The sequence below is a fragment of the Pelodiscus sinensis genome, chromosome 1 (genome assembly GCF_052426305.1).
Source record: "Pelodiscus sinensis isolate ZL-2025 chromosome 1, ASM5242630v1, whole genome shotgun sequence".
NCBI lineage: Eukaryota > Metazoa > Chordata > Testudines > Trionychidae > Pelodiscus > Pelodiscus sinensis.
In genome coordinates, this window is record NC_143052.1 from 335,288,901 (window position 1) to 335,312,662 (window position 23,762).

Sequence of the window (23,762 nt, forward strand, 5' to 3'; positions counted from 1 at the left end):
TGGTAATATGATTCAGACAATGGCCCACATTGTCTGTGGATGCTTTTACTACATAAAAAGACTTGATTACTTCTTTGGTTAAGGCTGGAAGAAAGGGCTTGGTACATTCAGACTTTTATGAAATCTGTAGAATCTTTGGATGCAAGATTCACTAGTCAGCATAGCCTATATAATGGACATCCTGAGACAAACAATTGGTGCATAAACACTGTCACATAGATGCAATAATAGATACAGAAACAAACATATAAAGGTAAAACTTGATTAACTTGCAATCTTTGTTACATTATCTACCGAGAGTTGTTGAGCAGGTTAATAGGAGTGTGACCCTCGCTTTACTCCAAGAAGCTGTCAGAGCTAGGCTAGAATTTAAAAAATGATCAAAGATATTTTCAAATTGAAAGAAATTTCTCTAAGGCTGAAGCTTTGTCTGCCAATTCAATGCATAGAGTGAAGTTTTACAGCTGAATTTAAACCTCTAAAAAGAAGAGAAACGTTGACATATCCTGCACTGCGCTGTATGAACTACAGGAATACATTGTCACTTCTGGATTTATTTTCTTGTCACAGTCAAGAAGCCGCAGGGTTTTTTTTCCATTCCTAATTATATAGCGCAGTGTGTTGCTATTTTCATCTTACAAATAATACACAGAAAAATAGTCACAAATGTTGTACGGAACTGGTGAATGTGATTGAAATATTGAGGGGGGGAACACCTACTTCGGATAGAAATTGCTTTTTCTATGTTTTGTGATTACGTTATTACCAGTGAATGGTTTACATAGTGAATATTCCTAGTATTATAAAGAATCTTTAATAAATTGACACTTTTTTACATTTGGTCAAATATACTATTAAAAAAATTAATAAGCAAATGCAATAATAGCAATAAGCAACAAACTGATAACTTCCTATGAAAGCTGTATAACCATGCTATATCAGTCTCTGATTCAGCAGCCTTAAGAACAGATTAGACAGACACTTGTCAGGGATGATCTGAATGGTGTTTGTTCCTGCAATGAATGTTGGGAAGTAGACTTAATAATCCCTCAAGGTTCCTTCCAGTTCTATAATTCGATTCCACCATAATAGATTATTCAATCAAAGAAGTGTTTAAACTGTATACGGATAAATTCACATTATCCAAGCTGCATCAAATTGTGAATTATTCAAATTCAGAAATTTTTCCTGAAGTCAGAATTCCAGTATCTCCCTTGAGAGAGCTGGATAATTGGGGTTTGCCTATATTCTGGAAGGAAAGCATAGCTTTAATTCCACACATAGGGAGCCTATTTTCGTGTTTGCCCATAAATCCCATTAATGTTAAGAACGGTTCCTTCAAGGGGACCAGCAGTCTGAAGTCTTGGCTGCTTCTCATTACAAGTGGAAGATAATTCTGTCCTCTACCTGAATACTAGGCTTCTCTCATACATTCATGCCAACGTCTTATGAAGCCCCATTCAGCTGCTGCCCTTTTAGTGACAAAGAGCTCCTTTGCAGCTCTTGCTACTAAGGTGATGTGGGGAACTAGAACAGCACAGCAGTGCAAAGTGAGCCCAGTTCATTGTGTAGCAGTTCTCCCCATTTGCACAAAAGTTCTTTGGTCTGACTCAAGATCGCGAGGGGAAGCTCATTAGACGGTGGCCAGTCCCATGATGGATTAGAAGGACTACATTATAGGCTAAAAGCAAAGCAGTCAGCTGTAGGAAGACTAGGTTGACCCCCTTTCCTTCTTGCTAAACCAGTACTGGGGCACTATCTGCAATTCCGCATTTGAAGTGTTTCAAGGTGGAGTAGTGATCAGGACTTCTCTTCGCTCCTTTACATTCCCTGACAAGCTTCATGCAAATTCAGCTCAGTTGGGGAAGAAATGTTTTGCCAAGTGGCACCCCCAGCTTCTAGAAAATTCTGACAAGGTTGAGTGCTCTTCAGAGAAGAACGATTATTACTGATTTATTGTACTGCAATTGCACCTCGTGGTCTCCACTGAGTTTGAGCCCCCTGGGCTGGGCACAGTACAAATTAAAAAAAATCTAAGAAATAACACAAAAGGTGAGGGTAGGGGAATTTTTTCATCTTACATTTTACAATTTTGGGAATTGAGGATTACAAATTATAACTTGTATGGTTCAGTTGTCTTGGAAAAACAAACTGTTCTGTTTTTTTGTTGTTGGAAAGCTTGGATTGGATTTGCTACTTAATATATTTCCTTCTCTTTAGGTCTGGCTGATATCTGGGTTTCTGATATTTCATCATGTGTTCTAGCAATCTCTATTCATTTATTTAAATCAATCTCACTATCCTTATTTATCATCTGATTGCAGATTTTTGGTGAATTTGTCATACAAGTTTGTCATCTACTGAATCATTTTGTCCATATTAGCAAATGCAAAATTTTTAACAAGCAAATGTAACCCATAAAATCTTCTATGGGGAGACTTTACATTCATTATAAAAGTATAACCATTGGGCAGTGGTTTTTTGGGTGATATTCACCGAACATATTGTGATATGCTGTTGGAATTTTTTCACTTCAGCAGACACATCTACCCAAATATTGTAAATGAATTCCAAAACATCTCAGCTTGGGATTGATTCTGATTTACATTAAAACTCCTTTAAATTACTCTCACAATGAAAGATGGCTATAACATGGATACAGATACTTTTTTTTTTTTTTTTTTTTTTTTGCCCTTAGGGCCACTTCATACTTTCAGGTACTATAAAAGGGCCTTAGTGTAAATGAAGATCAGTTCTATTTGATGGAGCATGTATCTCACAAATGTAAATTCTGTTGGTGTTTCAGATAATATGTTTACTGGGGCCATGTGTGTATCTAGGAGGACAACATGTATAAGCATATAGCTATCATCTGTTCTTCTATATACTTCAGCAGGAGTGTGTTTTTTGAGGGCTGTATTAGTGGAGTTGGTGGGTCAGAGATGTATGCTGAGAGGGGATTTAGGTTACATCCCTTCCTCATTTTCCTTGAGAGAAGTAAGTTTTTTTATTATGTTATTTAAAAAACAAATAAATATTTGCATACTGAAACCAAGAACCCCCAGAATAAAAAAGTGTATAAGTACCAGAGCAGAATTTTGAAAGAATCTAATATACCTCACCCTCATTATTGCTGCATGCACCCTTCACAAAAAATTGAGGAAAGTATTGTAACTTTTTGAGTTTCTTAAGAAAATTAATAATTAAAAATAATCAAGAATTAAGAATAATTAAGTCATTCAGTTGTTCATATGTCTTGTTAATCTCAATATTTTGCCAGAAGCACTTGCAAAAATGCAGTAGGTTTTTAATGTGAAAAAGTAAAATGAGTCCCCAATCTTTAGCATGTTACTTTTAAATTGTGCTCTGGAGAGCATGAGAAGAATGAAACCATCAAGGTCATTATCCATTTAGACTGAGAAATCTCATTGCAAATAGTAAAGGAAATGATTATTAAGAAATGTGTTGAAGGCTGCACTTTTAGTGGTAAGAAGTATATGTTGTTTCGTATAGTAGTTAGCGATTTACACAATATTTCCCCTTTAGATAACAGCAATATTGTATTGATTTTTAAGCTTTTACTAGAGAAGAAAGACCGTAATAAGGCTTTCCACTAAACCCTGACTGCACTGCGGTGAGAAGCATACAAATTTTACATGTTTGAAGCAGATCTGACCAACACCCAGACTGCAGTGCTGCATTGTGTTGATGCTAGTATCTGTAGTCTGTTGTGACTGTTTAAGAGCACCTTAGTCTGTAGAGCCCAGCAGAGGTTCATTTGAGCTGTGATATAACACTCCCCCTTACATTGTTGGTTGCTCTGGGATGCGCTAATCCTGGTCTCATGGGCTACGTCTTTTGGTTCATCAGAGTAGTCTGTAAATCAAAGAGGAGAGCCACACTAGGTGCCCATCCCTTAACTCATCCCAAATTAACTTAGGAACGATCATTCAAAGTCACCATTGTGGCCAGAGTGTTGTCAGTGTCAGGTAGGGAAAGTAAGATGGGGCATCTACCCCACACTGGCTGAAAAGGCTTAAAAGCAGTCCTAAGGTGGCAGCATGGTAGGCAGCCAATCAGAGAAGGGCTGAGGGGAGCGGCCCATCAGGGCATAGCAGTTCCCTATATAAAGAGGCTATAAACAGGGCAGAGGAGTCAGTTCTGTTTTGGTAGCCCATAGAGGAAGGGCTGAGGTAGGGATGTGATTGATTAGGGTAACTGATTAAACATTATGGTTAACCAGTTAACTGATTAGATGGGGGGGGGAGAGGAAGTGGGAGACTGCTGGATTATCCCTGTCTGTAGTGCGCTGGAGCCAGGCCTGTCACAAGGCAGCTGGGCTAGAGCATCTCCTGTCGGCGGTGGGCTGGCGCATCTGCCTGCACACCACGGGAAGGGAGCTGCTCCAGTGCCCATGGGTTAACCATAACCAGTAAGTATTACCCAGTAGGAGTAATGTTTACTGGTTATCCATTGACATCCCTAGGCTGAGGGAACTACCAGTGTAACTATCACTGGGTAGATTTGAACCTGGGTCCCCTGAAGCTTAGTGTAGGAGCCTCTACAGCTTGAGCTAAAAGCCACTTTTCTCTCAGCCTAGGCTGTAGACCTCCCTTGTTCTTAACTGTTGCTGTTGTTGTTGGAGTGCAAAGGAACTCCAGACTGAGGGCTGCCAGACGAAGGCCCTGACACACAAGGGCAGAGCAGGTGCTGGTGTTGTGGGGAAGTGGCCTAGGAAAGGAGACAGCTCAGTTGGAGAAGGGGCAGTACTTGGCTGCCAGCTATAGCATCCCTGGACTGAGACCAGGAGTAGGGGGTGCGCCTGGGGCTCTCTTTCCCCCACTTGCCACTGAAGAGAGTGGCTAGCACAAGGACTGCAGTTTGCCCTGAGTCCAGTGGCTAGATGAGGCAAGTGATTGGAGAGCAGAATGGCGCTCTCTTAGAAGAGGGAGAACAGAGTGGGGCATGGCCAGAGAACTGTATCCTGAAGGGGACACTGTGATACTTGAGGTGTCACGAGTCCTGCAGTGGAGGTGATGGTGGGCGAGATAGCACCCAGAAAGGGTGCATGAACTGGCTGGACTGAACTAATTCCCAAGACAATCAGCAGGAGAATGGTGAGCACAACCTATTGCAGGAAGCTAGAAGACTGAGTGTACATCACCATTCTGGCCCTTTAAAATGACATGCGACATGTCTCTCCAGTGACATGCCTCACAGAATTGTTCATGCATGCCAGCTGCTAAAGAACTGTCAGTCATGATCAACTGCTTCAGGGATGTATGTACTGTTTCTTTAAATCTGTAGGAACTGTGTTTGGAAAGATGAGAGGCAGAAGTTCTAGAGTAAGGCAGAGAAAGATAAACTTTTAGGATCATACATTTCTTACAGTAATAAAATTTCTTCTGTGGTTTGAACATCACTCTTGCTTGTATCACTTTAGCACTCTCACGTGGAACTTTCTCCTTAGATGCTGAATCTTTCCCCACGTTCCTTACTTAAATTGCAGTTGGTCTTCACACCATTACAAAAACTCATTTTGCTTCATTTTCTGGCTCAAGTCATTCACTAAATACCTTTTCAGGTAATGTACTTTGACTAAAATATATATATGAACCAGAGCCAAATTTATGTATGCCATAAATTCAATACAACACTTAGCAACATGCTGAAATCATTGATGTCAATACATGAAAGTATGGAGCACCTGTTTAACTGTTTGCTGAATAGGAATGGGATTACTCCTGTGTATAAAGGCTTTGTTCTTAAGCACATACTTAAATATTTCATTGAATTGAGGTCTGGGAAGAAAAGATGGGGCATTCTTTTTTCAAGGAAACTTTGGTGCCAAAAAGTTGTCTTCTATTCACGAAATTTAACAGCGGGGCGTATTATCTTTTGAATTATGAGAAGAACATATTTTCAAAAGCCATCTGCTATTGTTCTGCATGAAGCCATAGTGCCTGCAGTCTCTGAAATATTTCTAATTGTTCATCGTTTTTACTGAAGAAAAAAAATCTTCTCTTTATCAGTAAAAGAACAATTTTGGCAGAAGCTTCTTGACTCTGTACCATGTGCTGTGATGAGATTAGATTGTTAGATCTTAGTAATTAAAGTTAAGAATATTTTGAAAGTTCATATTGTCTAGAATTCATTATTGTAAAAGAGTATTAGGGATAACTTAGAGAAAAAATTCCCTTGTGCTTTCTTTCTAGGTCAGTACGTCTGACAATTAATAACTTTATGAAGTGGTGTTTGTTGAAGAAATACAAAAGAGATTATTATTTTCCTCTACTTATAAGTATGATTGTAACAATTTAAAAATGCTGAGTTTATAAAGCAAGAACCTTAGGGCTCGTCTACATTGGCCCCTTTTCCGAAAGGGGCATGCTAATTTGACAGGTCGTAATAGGGAAATCCGCGGGGGATTTAAATATCCCCCGCGACATTTAAATAAAAATGTCCGCCGCTTTTTTCCGGCTTTTAGAAAAGCCGGAAAAGAGCGTCTACACTGGCCCCGATCCTCCGGAAAAAAGCCCTTTTCCGGAGATCTCTTATTCCTACTTCAAAGTTCAAAGTAGGAATAAGAGATCTCCGGAAAAGGGCTTTTTTTCGGAGGATTGGGGCCAGTGTAGACGCTCTTTTCCGGCTTTTCTAAAAGCCAGAAAAAAGCGGCGGACATTTTTATTTAAATGCCGCGGGGGATATTTAAATCCCCCGTGGATTTCCCTATTACGACCTGTCAAATTAGCATGCCCCTTTCGGAAAAGGGGCCAATGTAGACGTAGCCATAGTGTTCAGAAATTTGTCTTGATGGCTCATTGTGATAACAAGGAATGACTTTTAGAACAATTCCTTCCAAACTTGAATTTTTGTGGTGGAATTAGCATTGGTCTTGATTTTGTTCAGCTGGATATATATGTTTCTATCTTGGATTAGGCTGTATATTCCTTGTTGGCTCAGTTTGTATGTTCTGTCTGGCACTTTGACCTTCACATCTATAAAATGCACAGGCACACAAAAGCATGTACTGTAAGAAGGTTTTAGCTTTGTGCAATCCAGGTTTCCTATGTGGTCATGAATAACAAGAACATTTCAGTAAGGCTGAGAGAATAGTTTGGAGATCAGTTCACAAAGACTAGATTAATTGTGACTCTGAATAAACAGAGCTTAAAAATCAACATCCTGTATTCTATCAACATCCTGTTGCAAATTGAAACTAACCAAATTTTTGCTAAGCTGTTGCTTATTATTATTTAAAATTTATATAACTGTAGAATTTAAAGGCCACAAGCAGGTTGGGCTCCTTGAGCTAGTCGCTGCACAATCATAGAAGATGAAAAGTATTTGTCATCCTAGCAAATTCCCATCCTATTTGTGTGCTCATGCGCACACAGCTATCCAAAGCATTGACCCTGAAAACCTTGTGTAAAAATTTGATTTAAAAGGACATTAAAAGAACACCCTTTTCTATGTTCCATGTTAGTGTTTCGATTTCAACTCTTTTGTCTACCCTATACCCTGCTCATTTCACTTGTGATTTAATTGTTTCTTTTTTATCATCCACTCTCCATAAATTGCCAGAGTTTGAAAACACATTCACTGTTATTAATTTTGTTTATTTTAATTAATAGATCCATTGTTTTAAAACATTGCTTTACAACATTGCTTTATAAACTTTGCTTTACAACTTAGAGATAAACTATGTAATTACACAAATACACAGTTAAAAATTGATGTATGGCGTCTTTAAACTGTATTAGAGACCTGCTACAAATCACTTCCTTTAGTTTTATGATACTGTTCACATACTGTGGTTGATGATTTTTTTTACTCTTAGTCTTCATTTTCTGTCTTGTTGGTAGTATTTTTACTATCTGATGTTTAGGACGCAACATCTGTTTTTTTTTTTCTTACATATTCAGTCTTAACCTGTTGTCTTATCAAACTCAACTGGTGCAACCATCATCAAAAGTTTTCTTTTGAAACTCTTTTCTTCAAAAACTTGACAACACAGTGTGTCTTTGGTTTTTAACCATCTTGTAGCACACAAAATTTCTACTAGTTCCAAATTAGTCTAAATAATTCCTGAAAATTCATTGATGCTTTGCCTATGGCTTCATATTCCCTCTCAGCGCACTGGAACTCTGTGGTGGGGTATCCTGCTGCACAGATGTGTTGCTTTAAAGCAATGTGTCTTAAACTTTTTAAAGCTTGAGGAACACCAAACAATTAAGGAAGCTTGCCCCTTTTAAGGACGGCCATTTGAACTCTGTTCTCTCTACATATGGGGACCACATTTTCTGAACCAAAGTTAGGAACACATTACCTACACCCCCAGACTTCTTGTTTACTATGCCCCTGACTCTCAGGGTCAAGATGAGCACATGACCAGAAATAAAAGTAACCCTCTCTAAGAACTTTTTCCACCATCCTCCTACCCATAGGGGATGAGTTTGGCCCCCACCGAATCTTCTCTCCTCTGGTGCTGGTCTCTCCCCTGCAGGTGTCTGCCCATCTACTTCACCCCCAGAATCCTGTGGCACCTGCACCTTCCCTTACCCCTGCACCCTCCTGGAGCTTCCTCCTTCCCTCACTGCCCCTGCCCGCTTGTCTTGTTTCTCCCTGATGCCCATCCCCTCACCACCCTCTTCCCCAATTCCTCTCATGCGCCTCTGTGCCCTCTCACATGACTTGCTCCATCCCTACCTTCCTCATGCCCACCTCTCCTTTCAACCCTTCTCCCAGAATCTCCCCCTCCCCTTGCTTCCTCTTGCCCCAGGTGCCCTTCCCCTCTCCTCTCCCAGCATCACCCTGTCCCCCCCACTGTCCCACCCCCACTGACACCTCTCCTCCCTCCTTCTGCCCTTTTCCTCATTGTCTCCAGTTGGCCCCCTGGCATTTGTCTCTCCTCCACCCTATCCCTTGTTACCTTCCCCTTTCTTCTCCTGCCCTGCCCCCTCCCCTCAGCACAATCCCCTTCCTCTCCCACCCTCCTTCCCCTAATTCTCTCCAAGCCCCTCCCCTACTTTTTGCTTTCCAGTTTATGGGTCAGGCCCCAGAAGTCCCCACAGCTGCTTCCAAGGAAGGACTGCTTGCCGGGCCTGGAGCTGGGCCACCCGTGGTACTAATTTTAGTGCTGTATTCCAGTCCCCACACCAGTTTTGGCTCCCATTAGGAGGAGCGCGGGGGATGGGGGAAGAAAGCTCCCACCCTCCCAGAACTGGCTTGTGGAGCATGGCAGAACGAGCGGGTCTGTGCACTGCTGCTCCCCCAGTGGGGTGGGAAGGGGCTGAGGGAGAAAGTGCCATGCACAGAGCGCACCGGTAGAGCCCGAACGTACGCGGCTCTGCAGCGCTCCAGCCAAGCTTTGCATGGTCTCTTCCAGGACTCTGGTGACAGCTCCCAGAAACAGCTCACCGGTTCCAACCAGCACGCCTCCCCCTCTGGCAGCGATGGTGGTTGTCTGTGGATGGAGGAGGCTGGGCTGGTGGCACACGGCGGAGGCAGTCCCACAGCAGGAGGGAAGGGGCCACGCGGTGGGGGGAGTGATGTGCCAGACAGCGGTGCGTGCTGAATGGGAGCTCAGACCTCTGGACACTGTGTGTCACTGGCAGTGGCCTTGGCTGCCCACGCAAAGCACCCAGGGAGCCGCTTACATGCTGAGCTTAGGTGGGGAGTTGCTGCCGCGCAGTGCTAGCACTGGGTGTCTTTAAATCCGGGACTGTCCCGGAAAAAAAGGGATGCATGGTCACCATATCTCTGCGGCACACCTTTGACTGCCTCGTGACACACCGGTGTGCCACGGAACACAGTTTAAAAAACACTGCTTTAAAGGAATACTGTGAGTTCAGAGTGAAGCTTCATATATAAAAATATGTAATATACTGGCATATTATTTGCTTTCTTTGTTTTCTTTGAGTACTGTCATTTCAGTTGGTTTTGTTTCTTATATGTAATTTGTTTATCTTCAGCACCTAAAATGGGGCTAGGCAACTCACAGTCGCTGTATTTTGCACAAGGTGCATGCACAAAAGCACCTATAAACTAACCTATACTGAATTAATTTACATATCTTTAGGTTCCCTTGCATTAAACATTAGATCCTGGACTCCACAAGGGTGTTATTTCAAAATTACTCCCCTTAGGTCAAATTTATCGATGGAGAATGCATACTACCAAGCCTGTTATTTCAAAATAACAGGTCACTTATTTTGAAATCTGTACTCCTTTCTTCAGGGAATAATGCTAATTTTGAAATAGATATTTTGAACAGTTAGTGTGAACGCTCCGGTGCCGCTGTTTTGAAATAACTACTCCCTAGAGTAATTAAAACTAATTACACCCCAGTGCTTCCTGGGGCTCTAAGTCGAAGTAGTGCATCCACATTAAGGGAGCCTGTTTTGGACTAATTTCAAGGCTTCTCTGTGGTGGGGACTTGCTGTTTTGATTTTGTAAAATCAGGAATTACGTCAAATTTAGTTATTTTTAAATGATTTCCCAGTGTAGACGTGTGCTAGGATTATGTATTACTGTGAGAATGGATGCTTAAAGGACTGTACTGAACAATGTGAGAGACAAGCATCAACTTTTGGAACAGTAAGTGTGAAGTAGATTTCCTGGAATATATTTAGAGGGAGGTGAGCACATATACCCCACCCCAGGTTATGCAGAAACCCTATCTTTTGATGATAAGCCCTAGGAAATGTGCCTTTGTCTGCTAAATGCCTATGTGGTCATTCATCACTGCTTCCTTTAATAACTATGCAAAGGGAAAGAAAAGGGCATATACTTGCATGCTAATGCTGTCTGGCTTGCTAGGGATATCACAGTATAAATAGTGAACTATTATTTAATACTGCATACAGATGTGGTCACCTCATCTCAAAAAAGAGATATTGGCATTGGAAAAGTTTCAGAAAAGGGCAACAAAAATTATTAGGGGCTTGGAATGGGTCCCACATGAAGAGAGACTAAAAAGAATTTTATCTTAGAAAAGAGAAGACTAATGGGGGGATACGATAGAGGTCTATAAAATCATGACTCGTGAGGAAAAAGTGAATAAGGAAAAGTTATTTACTTATACCCACAATATAAGAAGCAGGGATCACCAAATGAAATTAATAGACAGCAATTTAAAACAAACAAATGGAAGTTTTTCTTTACTCATTGCACTGTCTACCTCTGGAACTCCTTTGCCAGAGGATGTAGTGAAGGCTAGTACCTTAATAGGGTTCAAAAAAGAGGTAGATAGATTCATGGAGGTTAGGTCCATCACTGGCTATTAGCTAGGAATGGTGTCACTAGCCTCTGAAAAAACTCAGTTAGAAGTCTCCATCCAAGAGAGGTGATGTTTGAGGGTCTGGGAGCCTAGAATGGATGCCCTTGAGAGAGCAGAGTTGAGTACAAGTGTAGTTGCTCTGAATTGAGACCTGGGATGACAGAGGAAGGGTGGGTCTCAGATATTAAGTTTAATGTTTATTTTTTGTTAATGATCCATTGTTGCAAAGATTTAGCTTGGTCAGGGGATGAGTAACAAGCTCTCTAGGGTGAGCAGCAAGCAATCTATGGGGCTCTGGCCCTCTGGCTAGGACAGACCACATAGCAAATGCAGGCCATCCAGAGTAAGGTGCGTAGGCTGCCACTGTAGGGTTGGGGCTGGCAGCAGGAAGTAGTGGAGCCTGAGCCTACCTACCTCCAAATGGGTCCCAGAAACCTGAGAGTTCCACCAGTGGGGATCCCACTGAAACATGGTGACCTAGACTCTGGCACCACAAACAGAGTGGTGTCCCTCAGGTGCTTCCTACTACCCCTTTCACATTTACCTCACTCTCCCGGGGTTCCTCCATCTCCCCAAGTTACATAGCAAGCCACAGTCTCAGTGACTCCTCCAGGTATCGATCAGTCCCACCAGCTCCTCCAGATTCACAGCACTATAAAGCTCAGTCGTGGGTGCTGGGCTTGGCAGTGGGCCTTCTGGCCTGGCTTGTCTGGTTCTGCCCTCCAAGTGTGGACAGTGGTTTTTCTCCATCTGTTTTGGAGGGGAATCATGCCACCTGACTACAACGTTTACTTTTTTTTAATTTAAGTGATATTGTTGGGCCTAGCAAATGCGAAAAGTTTAAGGGAGGTATTTGAATGAAGCAAAAATGATTGCCATGTGTTTATGTAAAAGAACTGATTTCCTTAAACAAAGTTTATTAAAATAAGGCTGCCTTGTTAAAATAGAGCTGGGAAGTGGCCAATCTTCAGCAAAGTGAGCCAGAGAAGAAATATATTCTTCTTTTTGGGGGGGGGGGGGGTCACGTCACATTAGCACCTAGGAATACTAGTCATGGACAAGGTCCTCCATTGCACTAGGTACTGTATGAAAACAGAAAAGAAGACAGTCGTTTCCCCGAAGAACTTATGCTTGGAAGCAGGAGTTCATACATGTAAATAATCAGGTGCAATCATGTCATTTCAGTGGGCTAGGTGTGCTGTGTTCCTATTGATAATCAGTAAAATTGCACACTGAACCTGTGTCCTGAAAAACATCCCAATTCACCTGTGTTCATTTTACGATAGCTCTGATGAAGCACATTCTGCTCCATTTCAAAATAACAAATGCGACACTCTCTCAATCTGTTTTTTTCTTTCTTTACAGGGTCAACGATTGTATCTTGCGGGTGAATGAGGTTGATGTGTCAGAGGTCTCGCATAGCAAAGCAGTGGAGGCACTAAAAGAGGCTGGTTCTATTGTGCGACTGTATGTTCGTCGAAGGAGACCTATTCTGGAGACAGTTGTAGAAATCAAATTGTTCAAAGGCCCTAAAGGTAAATGGGTAAAAGAGAAGCCACATTTTGACATTTCATTATTGCTGCATGACTAAACTCTTCAGCATAGTGTAACTGGCACCCCAGCCTGATGTTTTGGACTTTGGCTGTGCTGAAGTATGTCAAACACTGAGATGAAATGCTTTTGGACTACCACTGTCGAAGGTCAGTTGCTTGTTTTCCCTACAGCTCTTGATGAGAGCACTGGAATCTAATGTTCAGTCTATAGGCAGTCTGGGCAGCTGGTCTGTTTTAAATGGTAATGATTGTAGAGATAGCTCAGTGCTTGCAAAGGAAGGACAACAAAAGTGCCAGTGAGCTGTGTCAGCCTATGAGGTGTCAGACAACCCTTCTTCTTCCAAACCTTTTCCTTCAGCATCTGCCTTTCATTTGGGATGCAGTTGGATATGGTCTTATCCAGTTTCCCTTCTTTCAAAAGACTATATGACCATCCCCAAACTACTTCTTCCAGATTTTCCCCTAGGTTTCTCTCTCCCATAGCTTCTATTGAAAGAATAAGAGAGAACAGACTGTACTAGCAAGATAGCTAATGCATTTGTCCTTGAATAGGCTATTTTTCTCCTTATCAAGTTGCCATGGAAATGTAGCATAAAACCTTCCCTGCACACAGGCTTAAATCCACTTCACTAGCTAAACCCCCTGCTTCCTGAAGGAGTTCTCTGGATATTTCCTAGAAGCATTTCTCCTCATATGTATTACTTTTAGTAGTATTCTTTCTTCCTTTCCTCTTACTAAAGATATTTGCATGAAAAAACAAGACCTTTATTTCTTAAGAGCCTGTTTGATCCTAATGTTTATTCCAAACTAACATCTCCTTTTTTTTTTAAATTGATTTATTTTCCATAGCTAACAATAGCAGACACAACAGTTACTTTCAGTTGGGAGAATAGGCAACAGATGCTCTAAGAGGAACTCTTAGGGTGTGTCTAGATTACATCCCTCTGTCGCCAGAGGGATGTAAATTAGACATACCGACATTACAAGTGAAGTGGGGATTTAAATCCCCCGCTCTTCATTTGAATAAAAATGGCGGCCTTGTTTTGCCGAGTCAGCAGTTTGTCGGCAAAAAGTGGCTGTCAAGACGGGGATCAGGCGACAAAGAAAGCCTTTGTCACCCGATGCCTTATGCCTCCTGCAAGGAGGTTTACAGGATTGGGCGACAAAGGCTTTCTTTGTCACCCGATTCCAATCTTGACAGCCACTTTTTGCTGACAAACTGCAGACTCGGCAAAACGAGGCTGCCATTTTTATACAAATGAAGCACGGGGGATTTAAATCCCCGCCTCATTTGGAATGTCGGTATGTCTAATTTACATCCCTCTGATGACAGAGGGATGTAATCTAGACATGCCCCCTATCAATAAAGGGCTTAATTCTCCTCTGGGATAGCTCCACTCATTTCAGAGGAGATTTTCCATCATTCCTTATGGCTCAAAGATTGTTTCTTTATATGGATGTCTTTAATAATAATGAATGAGTCAGGTGAAACAAAGTCTAGTATACTCATTCAATAGTTTGTAAATAAAATGATTTTTCACTGGCTTTCATTAAAGTCTCATCTCATCTTTAAAGAGCCCATGTTTCTGGAAGCTGGTATGACACTATTATTGGATATTATTTGTTTACTGAGATATTTTGTAATATTCTCTGAGAATGGCACAAAGTCCTACATATTGTAAGTATCTCTCTATTTTAGGAGTACCACAAATATTTGATACTTTGGCTTCAGTGCAATATGATTCATCACCTATCATTAGTTTGGAAAAAAGAAGATTAAGGGGGGACATGATAGCGGCTTTCAAATATCTAAAAGGGTGTCACAAGGAGGAAGGCGAAAATTTGTTCCTCTTGGTTTCTGAGGACAGGACAAGGAGTAATGGGCTTAAAGTGCAGCAGGGGAGGTTTAGATTGGACATTAGGAAAAAATTCCTAACTGTCAGGGTGGTCAAATATTGGAATAAATTGCCAAGGGAGGTGGTGGAATCTCCCTCTCTGGAGATATTTAAGAACAGGTTAGATAGACATCTGTCAGGGATGGTGTAGACGGAGCTTGATCCTGCCTTGAGGGCGGGGGGCTGGACTCGATGACCTCTCGAGGTCCCTTCCAGTCCTATGATTCTATGATTCTATGATCATTGCCAAACACCAAGGTACATGTAAATGTGCATCCGAGGGAAAGATTTATCCCTAAGAATCCAGAACATTATAATACAAAACCCGTCTATGCTGGGAGACTTTCTGTGTAAATGTTAAATTGGAACAGTGCAAGAGGCAGTGTTTTAAAGATTTTGAAATTAAACAAATATGCAGTGCAACTATTATTTTGAGTAACCTAAGGCTAAAAAACCTAAGAATATCTGTTAAGCTTTTTGTTGATACAGCAAGAAATAATTTAACTTGACTTACTAGTGGCTGTATTGTAAAAATGGAAATGAGATGTTAGCCCTTCATTAATAAAATTCTTGCAAGATTTTCATTTTGGCTGTGTGCTTTAAACAATAGCGAAACAAAATTGTTACAGAACAGTTAATATAAAAAAGCTTTTACAGCAAACGAAGAACTTTTTACCTCTTAGTATTTCAAATATTGATTTGATAATTGTAATTTATTAATATGAATGTTACTGCAGACATATACTGTAGCTATTAAATTTTATTCTTTAATGAAGTATCTGTTAAATTTCCATGTTAGCATTACTAAAAGTAAGTTAACTGAAACCAGGTTGGAAAAATTAAAGTAAATAATCAGATGCCTTTGAATTATAGTTTAAGCTGCAAGTGATGTTCTTATGTGCTTTCTTATGTATTACAGAGGGAGGAGACAGAAGGAAAAGAGGGGGAAATAATATCTATATACATGTTAAAATATATAGAAATTGGTATTAATTTGAATATAGTTGTGATTTTAATTTGATTATTTCAAAGTCTTGTATCAACAATTAAACAGACCTTTTGAGTTAGCAGTGTGCCTCTCTAGTGTACATCATACAGATGACTAAATTGAAAGGCATAGAAATTTCAAGAGCCCATGCAGCACATTATTTGCAAAGCTGGGAGTAGATTCTAAGGCTCTTGGCTTGTAAGCGTCAGTGCTAACTTCTGTCCATGGCACTGCAGTCAGTCCGTTCATACTGAAAATAATGTATGTATTACTTTCTCTAATCATTGCTTTAAACCATAGGAACTATTCAGTATGACCAAAGATATATACAGTCATTATCTTATTTTCAGCAAAGAAAAAACAATATTTTTCAGACAAGGCAGCTGTTCTGATGCCAAAACTACTATAGCAAAGATGTATAAAAATTCTCCTTTTGGGTCTCTTTGTGTCAATATACTGCTGACTTAATTGCTTACTGGACTGAGAATGCTTCAAATAGAATTGAGTCCCGTCCTTCATAACATCACCTACACTGAATAATCAATTCCTGTGCTTGTATGTGCATGTGCAGTAGCTCATTCTTGTCAGTGTTTTAAAGCTATTAATAGGGAAATCTGCAGAAGGCAAATACATTAATTTATTTTCAAGTGAAGAAACAGGAGAAATGTTTTAGAGGTATCTAAAAGTTACACAACAGTTAATCTAACTAGGAATGATTGGCACATAAGTTGGTGATTTTACATCAGCTGTGGGTTACTGTGTCATATATAGAGGACAGAATGGAAACTGGAATATTGCAGATATGTTACGAATGCAAATCACATATAGTAAGAAGCCATGCAATTCTTCAATTTGACTATTTGTAAAAGAGAAGGGTGAACCTAGCTTCAAAATTCTAAGCCCAGTCTAATCTCCTGTACAACGCCAGGCACAGATCCTCCCCAATGTAATTCCTAGAGTAAATCTTTTAGGAAAATATCCAATATTGATTTTGAAATTACCATTGAGGGAGAATTGATCACAACCCTTGCTAAATTGTTCCAATGGTTAATTGCTTATTAATTAGCTTCAACTTTCCAGCCATTGCATCATGTTACAGATTGGCCCTCCCTGGTCCAGCACTCTCGGGGCCTGAGCTGTCCCAAACCAGGGATTCTGCTGGACCAAGGGAGGTCAGTCCTCTCCTGCTGGCTGCCCTGCTCTCAGGCTTCTCTCCCTGCCCTGCAGCATGCTCTGCTAAATCTGGTCTGGTTAGGGCTTCCCACCCTGCTGTCTGCATACTCCGCAGAGTCCCCTAGGGTTCCTGTCTGGGACCGCCTGGCTGCTGCTGTCCCCACTGCCACAGGGTGTTCCTTGTCACCCTGCTCAGCTGCTAGGGGTGGCCCTGCTGCCACTGGGAATTCCCTGGAGTTTCCTGGACAGGGCCACCCTCCTCCACCAGCCTCACTTCAGCTTGGGTATTCCCTGGCTGAGGCTCCCCAGTCACCCAAACCCCACTGCTACTGGGAGTTTCCTGGGGTTCACTGGCTGGGAAGTCCACCACCAGCAGCCCCACTGCAGCTGGGGGTTCCTGAACTGGGGTCGAGACTCCTCACCTGCCTGGCCCCAGTGACGTTGTGTTTCCCCCAGCTGGGCTGGGAGCTTCCTGGCTGTCACCTGGCCCCGCTGATGCCAAGGGGGTTTCCGACTGGGACGAGGGCTCCTGGACACCACTTGGTCCTGTTGGTACCAGGGGTTCCCCAGCCAGGGTAGGAGTTCTCAGCTGCTGCCTGGCCCAGCCTGCGCTCCCTGGGCCCTGCATTCTATCAGGTGCCTCCCACTCCCAAGAGGAAGCTCTTTGGTTTAGCAACATCCTTAGCTCTGCTGAACCATGGGTGTTACTGGACCAGAAAGTCCCGGATTTTGGGAGGTTCAACCTGGATATGTTTATCTGCTAAATTGATGAGTCTGAAATCCAATATTTGTTTCTCATGTAGATATTTACAGATCATGTCAGATCACTCTTGAACCTTCTCTTTCTTAAACTTTACCGAGGTACTTGAGTTGAACACTATAAGTAAGGTATACTTTGAAAACCTTTTATCATGTATTTAACATGATTTAGTTGTCTTGGACGTGTTGGAAAATTTGGACATATGAAGTGATATAAAACTCTGTGTGCATTCAGAAGTTTGCCACAGTCCTTTTTGAAAATATTGGTTAGATAGCCCGGCCATTACAGAATCTTTTTTTATCATGTTTGGAAATTGTCCCTAATACATAAATCAAATACACAAGTTTACTAATGTAGTCTCATTGGAAACAAAGACCATTTATTTATGAAGTTCTGTGCAAGTGCATTTCATAGACTCATAGACTTTAAGGTCAGAAGGGGCCATTATGATCATCTAGTCTGACCCCCTGCACAATGCAGGCCACAGAATCTCACCCACCCCCTCCTAGAATCATCCTCTCACCTAGATCTCAGATATTGAAGCCTTCAAATAGTTTGAAGGCCCCAAGATGCAGAGAATCCTCCAGCTGTGATCTGTGCCCCATGCTACAGGGGAAGGCGAAAAACCTCCAGGGCCTCTGCCAATCTACCCTGGAGGAAAATTCCTTCCTGACCCCAAATATGGTGATCAGCTAAACCCTGAGCATGTGAGCATTTCCTATTGGTATGTTTCAGAACTCTCCCTTGATCTCTGGCTCAGCAACCAGTTGCTTCTCAATTTCTCCAGCCTGTTACAAGATCCATACAAGGGCTATTTCTGATTGATAGTCAATGAGATTAGGCTCCTAAAGGACTTCAGTGGTTTTGCACATTCTGTCCTGTTCTATCACTAGTGTCAAAGCTGTATACACCATAGCATTGATATCAAGGAAACAAATGTGCATGAATGTAAGGACTTTGTCTAAGATGGTATTTGGTCACTCTTTACATGTAAAATACCTTTCTATGAGACCTTGCAACAAACTGATTATTTTTATGGTGAATGAATTACACACTTTAGCAGCTTTCTTCTGATGGCAGCAGAGACAAGGTGACCAGGCAGCGCTGGCTGGGGAACCCCCGAAAGAAGCTGGGTTGGCAGAGGCAGGCGGCCCCAGCCGGGAAACCCCAGGGAACTACCAGTTCGCACCTATGAGTAAATTTATAGTGTAGTAGATACTGTAGTATCAAGAGGGTAGCTACCACCACAGACTTCTGAGAGTCCCCAATAACCACAAATCAGACAAGGTGTGAAGGCACTAGAACCAGGTTTTTGTCAAACGACGTATGGTTTCTAGCACCCTGAGTGTCTAGACCAGATGTCAACAGTTTACACTAGTACATACGTACTCCCTGGCAATGAACTCAACTCAGTTAGTGGCCAGAAGTTTCCACTATCCCCTCGGCTGGACAGGACAGCCCCTCTGAGATACACTTTTATACACAGATACAAAGAAGTTACTAATCACTTCTTACGTATCAAGGTGCCACCCCCTGACGTACCTAGCTATCACCCTTTACCTTGTACATGGTGGTTTGATCAAAACATCACTATCCATCATGCTGTCATCCTGACCCTGTGCTGAACCTGGGTCGGCATGTCCCTGTTATCTATGGGAAGTGTACTGGTACCAAGCTGTTTCTTCAGTGAGATGTTCTGTTACCATCCTCCTGGAACGTTTACGTGCATGGCCTGTTCCCAGTACCTCCAAGGTATGTGTGTTTCTACAATATCAGCAGCCCTGTCCTTGCCAAATTTCTCTGAGCAGGACCTGCCTTTTGCTCACAGCTTAGCTTTGCTTTTTGTAAGCAAAGCATTGACTGTTGTTCAGGCCTTAGGCCTCACACCGGGCCTCCATTGTCAGGCCCTCTTATTACTACAGATGCAAGTCATTGTTTCAACCAGGGCACTAAGGGCTTGTTACACTCTATGTAAATACATAATGTGGAACGTTTGGTTCAAGCATACCATTTTCATTTTTTTCCTATAGGACCTTTTAAGCTATGGTGCCCACAATGATCTCGCTCAAGTGATGTGATCACACATAGGCCAAATGGCTACTAACTGCTATTAACCTTCAAGAAGTTCTTGCCAAAGCTTTACTTCCTAATGTGACGTTATCTGATTAAAATATGACCATAAAAACTATTGTTGGTACCACTGTTAAGTAATTGCAACAAATCTTATACCAGGTATAACACATGACCACAAAGGGATAAGCATCCTGAAGGCTAAATGATCCAGAGTCAGCCTCTACAGACATCGTATTAAAGTATGGAAATAGTAACTGGGGCCATTCAATGCTAGTTAAGCTAGAAATTTGAAAAGCAAAACTCTATTGTTAGACATTAGAAGTAATAGTGATTGTGTGTGCTAACCATGTCTGTCACTATAGCTGTTGACTCAGAGATCAAAAGGGAGTATTAACATTTAGATAAATCTTGGGTGAAATAATGTCAATGTGACTCTTTGAAGTCTGTGATAGTCTACCGCCCTAATGAATAAAAAGTCCTATGTTAATTTGTGTAATTAATTACTGGAACATTAGAAAACAGAACATTCAGTCAAAAGCCTATTGTTTATCCAGGGCTGTATGGTCAAGTGGACGCTAGAACATAGTATGAAAGACCGTTGAGTCCTGATCCTGCTTAAGATTTCATGCAGGGGAAGCCTAAGTCATAAGGATTGAGATCACAGTCTTAAAATGGATCACACTGAATGTGAGGTTGGACATTAGGGTATTCCAGGGGTGGGCAAAAGGGCCTCCGAGGGCTGGATTCAGCCTGCCAAGTGGGTTGATTCGGCCCATGGAGGCCCTGCCACTCCCCCACCCCTCTGGCCAATTAGGGTCTGGGGGCAGTGGGAAGCGCACAAAGTTTCCCCCGCCCTGCCAGGAGCGCACAGCAGTTAGAAGTGCCGCATGCTCCTGGCAGGGCTGGAGGAGACTTCATGCACTTGACCATCCTCAAACCCTAATTAGCCTGTGGGTGGGGGGAGTGCACAAAGTTTCCTCTGCCCTGCCCCTGCCCCTGCACTGCAAGGAGCACACAGCGTTTATAAGTGCCTTTTACTCTCTTCTGCCCCCAAGCCCTGATTGGCCTGGGGGCAGAAGGGGGAACAATGAGGGTCTGTGGGTGGGGAAGCAGGGAAGTGTTCTGGACCTGCCCCTTCTGGTGTGGCCTGGGACCACTTCAAAAATGTCTGAAGTGGCTCCCGGCAAAAAATTATTGCCCAACCCTACCTATGCACTAAATTCTACAAGAACTCTCTGCAACTGCAAAGCTCAACATCTCTGCTATGAATCTGAACCTCAGGAATTAAATTCATGTCTGTATGGATACAGATCTATAAACCAACATACCCACTCTCTTCTCTAATACATTTTAGTTTAGTTAATAAAAATTGGCTGTAAGCATGTATTTGGATGAGATCTGGAATATTCTTTAACCTAGGGGGTAACATGTCTGATCCTTTGGGATTGTGATGATGAATAAAGTCTTTAGTGATCCTCATCATATCTGAACCGGGTGTCTGGGTAGAGACCTGGGTGGAGAGCTAAGGTATTTTAAGGGATTTTTTTCAGCTGCAGGGTAACCAGCTATCATAGGGTGTGTCTAGACTACAGGGTTTTTTCGAAAAATTGGCCTATAAAAAAAAAAAAAAAAAAAAAAACTTCCCCTGCATCTAGACTGCTGCCACAATCTTTCAAAAGTAAATCAGTTTTTTCGACCGTGGAAAACCTCGTTTTGTGAGGAATAACACCTTTTTTCGAAAGTGCTCTTTCGAAAAAAGGTACTATGTAATTCAAACTGTGCTTTTTCGAAAGAGAGCATCCAGATTGCCTATTTGGTCTCTTTCGAAAAAGCGGCTTGTTTTTTTGAAAGTATTGGTTGTAGTCTAGACGCTCTTTTTCGAAAGAGACTTTTTCAAACGTATCTATTGAAAAAGCCTCTTTTGAAAGAGGCTTGCAGTCTAGACGCATCATAGAGGCTGTTTAGTGCTGGTTTGGTAAATGCTAGTTTTGAAATATTCAGCAGCTTTGAGGAGTGGCCAGCACTTTTCTGATTCCTTTCTTTACAGATACTTTAAATCAGATTAAAAAGATAACCCAGAGAATCTTTTATTTATTGATGGTTGAATTCTGCCATTGTTAAACTGACAGTTGGTAGCCGTGTAATACATAGAGATGGTGTCAAAGCATATATAGCAAGGGTTTTGATTGTTAGCTTTAGCCCTTCTGTCATATATTGGAAAGAAAGCCAATTTAAAACCAGAAAATATTAGTTTCAATAACTATAGCATGCGTAATCATACATTTGTGTTTGTTTTTCAAACAACTTTTCAGGAGCATAGTAAACTCTTGACCTCACTTCCGTAGCAAATGAGACGTTTAGAAGATAACACAGCTGCAGAAAAGATGTTTGAATAATGAAAAACAGATGAGAGTAGGAAACCTAGGAAGAGAAATGGCAGATTAAAAATAGCAAATAAGAAACAAAATGTAAACCACAAGTAATTATGCCATCTGGAAGTTCTCGTAACATGAGCCTCTGCTCTTCTATTTTAATTCACTATTGATGCTATTTGTCATTGGAGGGGAGCCCAGGATTTCAACTCATGGATCAGGTCCCCCTTATCCTAGATGCTGTACAAACACAGGACAGATCCCTCCATAGCTTAAAATTTAAGTATAAGATGATAAAATAAGAGATTTATTTTGCTAGTGAACTAGAATTCAAGAGCATACCTCCTTCTAGATTATACATTGAGTTAAAAATCTGAAAACTGGCAATATAAAATTCTGTAGATCTCAGCTAAATACGGGTGCGTCTACACATCAGCGTTATTTTGGATGTGCTTCACACTGTACTTTATTTGTTTTACTTGTGAATGGTATATGTGGTATGGATCCACTCTTTAACTAGATAATAGTACCCTTTTTTATTCTGTAGGCTTCCATATTAATGCGTATTCAATATTTTGTTCTTTCCAGAATTCTTTCTGGATGATCTGATAAACTAATGTGAACCTTTTAAGTGGTCTTCCATTCAGAATTAATAGAAGACCATAGAGATTTAAATATAATGTAGGGCTCTTCTAATCCCTCCCCCTGGGTAAGTCTGCGCTGCAGAGATTTTCCGGAAAAACTACACTTACGTCAACACTGCTATTGTATTCTTTCAACAGAAAGTTAAAAGAACGGAGGAGTTTTTCCTACAGCGGTAAACCTCTTTCTGTGAGGAAGAAGCCTTTTTCTGAAAAAGCTTTTTTGGAAAAAGGCGTGTGTGGAAGAGAGTGTTTTTTCAAAAGAAGAAGCCTCCAGGAAAAAGCACAGGTGCCTGGTGGCCACTCTGTCCACAGTAATCACAATTGAAATGCGAGATCGCATCCAATCAATCTGGACACTGTCTTTTGAAAAAGCAGATCTCTTTTTCGTTGTGTAGGCACTCTTGCTGTGTAGGCACTCTTTCAAAAAAAAGTTTTTCCGGAAGATCTCTTCTGGAAAAGCTTCTTTCGAAAGAAGCTTGCAATCTAGACGTAGTCCCTGTTTCTTTAGGACTATTTGCTTCTCTTAGTGTACATTACCTTGATGATGTACTAGAGATGTATTTGCATTATAAAAAATAATTCTTAGATGGTTTAGGATCTTTTTGGCATAGGACTGTCTCCTCAATATATTTCTGCAAAAATGAAGGGCAGTATAGAATTACATTCAGTATTGCATTCCTTTTCTAAGATGTTTTGTAGTTTACAGTTTTCTTGTGGTCAGAGTTCATAACGTACTGTAGAAAATTATTGAGAATCCCGTCCATGGTGAGAAGAAAGTGCAGTACCACACTGTGCATCAAGACAATATTTTCAGCCTTGATTAAGATGCAGCTCCCACCTACTTCATTTAAAGTTTTGATTCCATAATATCTGCCTTTTTTGTTTTTGTAAATACAGCAATATGTTAAAAAGAGAGACCTTCTGTCATTTTTATCTACCAAGCCAGATTCAAAGGGTATTCTTGCTGTACCTCAGATAGCAACAGATATAGTGGTCAACATATATATGTCAGCACTATTACCT

At 41.4% G+C, this 23,762-nt stretch overlaps 1 protein-coding gene across 16 annotated transcripts in view; it reads left to right on the plus strand.

Annotated features, from left to right (window-relative positions):
* DLG2 (discs large MAGUK scaffold protein 2) overlaps nt 1–23,762 on the plus strand; it is a 1,584,089-nt gene that overhangs the window by 1,116,539 nt on the left and 443,788 nt on the right. For 15 of the 16 annotated variants that reach the window (XM_075919430.2, XM_089775764.1, XM_089775765.1 and 12 more), the window contains one exon: nt 12,647–12,816. In XM_075919430.2, the coding sequence (XP_075775545.1) occupies nt 12,647–12,816 (170 nt within the window). The other variant, XM_075919439.2, reaches the window with a different exon arrangement.